This window comes from Copadichromis virginalis, linkage group LG16 (assembly GCF_057382275.1).
Source record: "Copadichromis virginalis isolate Kocher_CV1m ecotype Utaka linkage group LG16, C_Virginalis_male_GT1.1, whole genome shotgun sequence".
Lineage (NCBI taxonomy): Eukaryota > Metazoa > Chordata > Actinopteri > Cichliformes > Cichlidae > Copadichromis > Copadichromis virginalis.
The window spans coordinates 8039671-8045670 of record NC_140633.1 but is presented as its reverse complement, the minus strand read 5'-3'; the positions used below and the strand labels follow the sequence as shown (position 1 = coordinate 8045670).

At 41.7% G+C, this 6000-nt stretch overlaps 1 protein-coding gene across 1 annotated transcript in view; it reads right to left on the bottom strand.

Annotated features, from left to right (window-relative positions):
- Positions 1 to 582: 582 nt before the first annotated feature.
- LOC146690181 (axonemal central pair apparatus protein HYDIN-like) overlaps positions 583 to 6000 on the bottom strand; it is a 56507-nt gene continuing 51089 nt past the window's right edge. The window contains exons 85-93 of the mRNA XM_085435065.1: positions 5716 to 5825; positions 5362 to 5584; positions 4346 to 4555; positions 4061 to 4224; positions 2579 to 2729; positions 2268 to 2498; positions 1925 to 2149; positions 1432 to 1713; positions 583 to 1016 (exon numbers count right to left, since the gene is read on the bottom strand). Coding sequence (XP_085291191.1) covers positions 807 to 1016; positions 1432 to 1713; positions 1925 to 2149; positions 2268 to 2498; positions 2579 to 2729; positions 4061 to 4224; positions 4346 to 4555; positions 5362 to 5584; positions 5716 to 5825 — 1806 coding nt within the window. The 3' untranslated portion in view covers positions 583 to 806. The remainder of the gene's footprint in view (positions 1017 to 1431; positions 1714 to 1924; positions 2150 to 2267; positions 2499 to 2578; positions 2730 to 4060; positions 4225 to 4345; positions 4556 to 5361; positions 5585 to 5715; positions 5826 to 6000) is intronic.

The window sequence follows — 6000 nt, the reverse complement described above, 5'->3', positions numbered from 1 at the left end:
GCTACAACTGTACCATGTGACTTGCTGCAATGCAGGGATATTGCGTTTTTGTTTTGTGTGGGTTTTTTTTTTTCTGGCTTGTTGTTGCAAGCAGTAAAGCTGGGCTGATTGTTTATGATTAATAAATGATTAAGCACAAGTCTGTAAATTACATCTTATGTGCACTTTGGTTTAATTAATTAAGTTTGTTCTTTCCACCATGAAAAGAGGAAGAGTGGGCCACCGGAACAGTCTGACAAAGGTTGTATCAAAGTGTTTTTCCTTAAGAAGTAAAAAGAGTGAATTTTGCATATACACTGCAGCTCCTCACCATGTGTGATGTGATAGCTCTAACTTTGGATAATAAGAAAGTTACTGCTGTATAGCTAGTTTCCCCATAATGTGCCATGAGTCTAACAGCAAACAGGCCAGTTTGGATGAATTCACTTAGGTGAAAAGTTAACATATGGGTCATTATGATACAAAAAGGAAGTCAAGTGATCTAACTGGACCTATCAATGGACCACATATACTGTTCAAATGAACTCATGATTCCCCCCATGTGTGTGCAGTAACAGGCATCTCCGAGTTTTCTTTGCAGAATTTATTCAGTCAGTTGTTAAATATTTATTGACAGGTTTGTCAGCTAATTACTTGAATCACGCACTACACAAGGAGATATTCTGGATTTTGGCAATAAAATCTTAATGAAGCTTCAGATAAGTCACTTGTCAGCATATGCAACTGGACCATCGTACAATCTGGCAATCAATGTCTTTTTCATTGTACTCATGTTGGCATCTCTGTCTTTCTATATTTGCATGTTTCTATAATGACTCGGGGCGGTGGCCCTTCAGGTAATAGACCCATGAGTAGGGCTTCCTGTAGCCCTCAGAGCTCTGACTGGAGATGGTCAAGGTGCCAAACCACGGTCCTGGAGAGCCATCTGGAGGAGCCTCAAAGGACACCTGGATGTTCTGAATCTCTTTGGATTTGATGCTTCCCCCTCCTTTGACTATAAAATGGTGGTTGTCAACCTATAGGCATAAACAGGGTTCAGGTTACATAAAATCAAAATAAGCTGCACTATTAAGTGAAGCACATAAACTGAAGCATTTATCAATGCTAAAAAAAATTGCTAAAGTGAAAGTTGTATCAGAGAGAAGCAGGAGTCAAATCTGTTGAAACATAGGGTTGCACAACAGAGTTGCACAATTCTGCCATCTGTTCCAGGCTAAATTTAATGTTTCATGGTGTCACAGTGAACACAGTGTAAATACTCCGCAGTAAAACATCCCTGTTTTTAATAACATTGACTTTTTTTTGATGTGTTTGAATTAGTATGTTGGAAATCACTTAATGTTATGTCAATAAGATATTTTTAGCTTTACGCCACTGCTTGGTCTGGTTTTCTCACTGTGCCCATTTTCACAAATTCTACTTGGTCTTTACCAGAAAAGAGAAAGCTGTGGTTTGCAGGAACACATTCTTGAAGGGGATGATGATGTTCCCACCAGCTTTAATGCTGAACGGGCCCTGAGACTGGGGGGGCAAGCATAACCCATGTAAGGGAAATATGTATTCTCCACCAACTCCTGAAGACAGGCTGAGCTGGCCTTTCACTTCTCCCAGCTGAGAAGGCTCAAAACAGACGTCCACGCTGGCCTCTGAGCCCACGTGGAAACCCGGAGTTACACTCACACTCTTGTCCACGATAAAGTCTGGGTAATCAGTCTGGAGGAGAGAGACAACACGAGAAAATTTCTGTTTAAAACTGGCAGAAAGATACAGACACTGAGTTGTGTGTTGACAAATTATAAAGAACACATAAAAAGGTGTCTTAAGAAGTGATGAAGGCTGACACTGAATGCATATAAAGTCATCCTAGCATGAATGTATACAAAGACAGAAGAGGGCTATTTCTTCTTCTTTGTTTTGTTTTTACCTTACAGAAGTACGTGGTTTTGAAGCGGGCATAGTTGATAAACTTTACAGTGACGGTGTGGCTACGGCCCAGTAAAGCGTTAAAGTGCACAGTTTTCTCTGGTGCTGGAGGCAGAGCTCTGAGAAGCAGATCATAGTGGAAGTGGCCCAGCTCACTGCTGAACAAAGTTAGCCGTGCTGTAGACTCGCCTGCTTGCAGAGGCTTGTACTCGAAAGGCAAAACACCCTAAAAGGAAAGGCAGACATTCACAGACAGTGCCTATTAGAGTTTGTTTATGGAAACACAGTTAGGGGTTTTGTTTGTTTGTTTTCCAAGTATGATGGAAGACGCATTCAGTATTCACCTTGGACTGGCCTGGCACCGTGTGCTGAGGTGGGACAATGATATCACGGCTTTTACACTCAGTGGTGAGGCAGGAAGCTGTGGTCAGGGGGTTCTCTACTTGAACGGTGGCTGAGGCCGCCCGGCGAACTGGTGTCACTAACTCTATGGTGGACAGGACTCCTGGAGACGTGGCTTTGAAGGTAACGAGGTAGAACAAGTACTCACCTGTCTCATGGTGACGGAATGTCACCTGAAGAAAAAGATTAAAGGATGTCATGATGGGTAACAAATGTCAGTTCAGATCTGGAAATGTGTAATGTTTGATCAAACCTTGGTGTTAAACTGTCCCTCTGTATATGTAAAGAAAGACATTTCATAGTCCCTGTTAGCATGGGCGGGGACATCGATGAACTTGATGCCCCTGAGGGACACTGTAGCATCTGGTTTATCAGGCTTCACTATCTCTAGCTGCACAAGGAACCTGAGAACACAGATGAGAACATTCATGACATGACTGAGATCATTCCCTCCACTTTTTATTAAAGTGCTAGAATATTTAAATTTTCGATTTCCACTTTACCCAGCTACAGTTTTTATCTCTGGGTCAGCATACACATATTTAAAAAAAAAAAATAGCTGGTAAAGACAGTGGTATATTTTGCTGCTAAATATTTAATAACAGATTTTTAACAAATGATTTAAATGAGCTTCCTCCGAAGGGTGGCTGGCCTCTCCCTTAGAGATAGGGTGAGAAGTTCGGCCATCCGGGAGGGGCTCAGAGTAGAGCAGCTGCTGCTCCACATCGAAAGGAGCCAGCTGAGGTGGTTCGGGCATCTGACAAGGATGCCCCCTGGGCGCCTCCTGGGTGAGGTGTTCCAGGCATGTCCCACCGGGAGGAGACCCCGGGGCAGACCCAGGACACGCTGGAGAGATTATATCTCTCGGCTGGCCTGGGAACGCCTTGGTGTTCCCCCAGATAAGCTGGAGGAGGTGGCTGGGGAGAGGGAGGTCTGCGCCTCTTTGCTTAGGCTGCTGCCCCCGCGACCCGGCCTCGGATAAAGCGGATGAAGATGGATGGATGGATTTTTAACAATGGCAACATGCAATTTAAAGTAGGAGAAAAAAAACATTATTTTTTACACTTGAATGTGTCAGTTACTGCTGCAGAGATTTAGGAGACGTTTCTGCACTCGTGTCACTTTATTTGGAAATCCAGACAAAGATGTGATAAAAACTTATACCAAGCCACCTGGGACCTCCAAACTAAAGGAGACACACAATATCAGCAGCAACAAAACTTAAATTTCAGTTTTTGGCATTAGGTTCTTTTCAACATTCTGTGGCTTCTGTGGCAGGAATTTCAACAAATATGGCTGAAGAAAAAAGATAATGCAAGGATGATGATGCTGAATTTGGACCTTATCCTGACAGTAATCATGCCTCGAGAAGTTTTAATAGCAGCCCATTTCTTATTTTGATGTTTTGTATTTGTTTGTTAGTTTGAAGCGGTTGTTTGTGGTTGTTCTGATCAATGCAATTACATTATTAACCTGCAAAAACACTTTTTTCCTTAATAAAGTTTTATTACACATAAATAAACAATATTTGGTGGTTCCATTAACAAACTTCTCCTGTTAGTAAATTAGCTGAATATCATCTCTTGACCTTGTGCTAACCTTGCTGATTCAGCATGTCATATTAAAGTGAACTGACTGTGCCTGTGCTTAGAAAACAGTGCAACTTCCCCATAAATATAACCACACCTTTCAGCGTTTTTACCCCGATTAGTAAATGTGGTCTTAAGTGTTTTACCGCTGTTGCCTAGAGAGCCAGTTGTGCACAGGGAGCAGCACAGTGTGGCTAGTTTTTGCCGGCAGCTCGTGCACAATAGTGTCCTCTGCTTTAGGAGGATCAGCAGTTCCCTGCAAGGAGTACAGCATGCCTGTCCCATCGGGAAAAGCAAAAAAGACTGTTCCCTGAGGTAAAAGGAAGGAGAAATGTACAATTTTCAGGGATTAAATCCATTTAATCAATCAATCGTATCTACATGCATTTCATATTTAACTCAGTGCCACTAAAATGGCACTGCTCCTCTACCTGATGTTTCTTTCCAGAAGTAGTCATGGTCATAGGTCGGTAGGTGATCGTGAATGCCGTGTTCTGGTGGGGCTCGAAGTTCACAGAGAGTGCTGCACTCCAGTGCTCACCCTCAATGACAGGTGCGATGCTGTAACCCTGGTTTGTGGGGTTGAGCACAGACAGGGTCTGAGTGTGAGAGCCACGAACTGGGCAAACAAAATTCACCACCTGCACACAGAGAGAGGGCAGCAACAGTTCAGTGACAGATGGCTCAAAGGCGCTGACATTACAAAGAACAGATGACGTATGACGTTTAAACTTCTGATGTCAAAACATAATCTTCCCACATCTGAGCTACATCTGCTGATATGAGAAATTAATTCCTGTGTCATGGTAAAAAATTAGATTACCTTCAACTCAATCTCTAGATAGACTTCTTGTAGACATTAGTGTTACAGAGCTCATTGAAGCCAAGTAATATTTTTTAAAAACTCTTATATATGTTTCACATCGCCTGATGTTGACCTCTAACCATTCCTACAATCTGAAACACTCACAGTCATCTTTACTATTGTGCCATCATCTGGTTTCAAATTTATTGAATTTATTGACTGGTTACTGGAAACACTGTCCCATGTGAGTGAGCAGATTTGTATTAGAAACCTGAAACTATGCCATGCCATGTGGTTATTTAAAATAATTAAATGGAAACAGAATTCGTTAGTTTACTGAATACATAAAGCACTGCTGCTCTGCATGTGAATACTGAAAGGTAAGATCAAAGTCTCTCACTTTTAACTCAATAGCACAAATAATCACTTACACATGTAAGTCAGTGGTTTTTAAAAGTTAGATCACATACATGCATCATGTAAATATGACACATTCTCATCCTCACTGGTCTTCAAAAGCATTCAGTTAACCTGAAATAGCTCTTAACAAGTAACTATCCAATGATCAATCAGATGGTTTTTTTTGTTTGTTTACTATATTACTCAACACTGTATTTGTCTGAAAAGGTGCTTCAGTCAAACCTCTCTGCTGGTGGAGGTGGCGATGCAGGAGCCAGTGACAGTAAAGGTGATGGGTGACGAGGAACCCTCCACAAAGCAGGACAGATTCTCATATCTTGTGTCGTTACGCAGCTCCACAGGGGCAAACGTCACTTGAAAGGAAACTTCCATCCCTGGGTTGATAAATCCTTTTAATGGCACAATGGACAACTCTGCAGGAAAATCCTCTGTTTTCCAGTTAAACCTGTAAGAAGGTGGATTGAAAAGTAAAAAGCAAATAGGAGGATATAATCCTGTGCATGTGACACCTGATTGCAATAATACAATACTGTGTGTCTGTGTGGAGATTTGTTTGCTGGTAGCGTCTAACCTTACCTGGCACTACTGTCGCCAGTATTCGTCATGACAATCTTCTTCTTGACCTGGCAGTGCTGGACCACAGCTCCAAAGGAAAGGCAGTCCTGGTCCAGCTGAACTTCAACACCCTGGTAGTTTTTTGTGAATTATGTTAACGGTAATCGTTGTTATAAGATCATGGCATTCAGTTTAATTCATATTAGTAATACAGTCTATATTCAGAACTTTTTTAAAGGAAGTCTGAAGGAAAGGTTTATTAAAAAATATTTTATGTGACAATTTACTCCTAGAAGCTGATGCTGA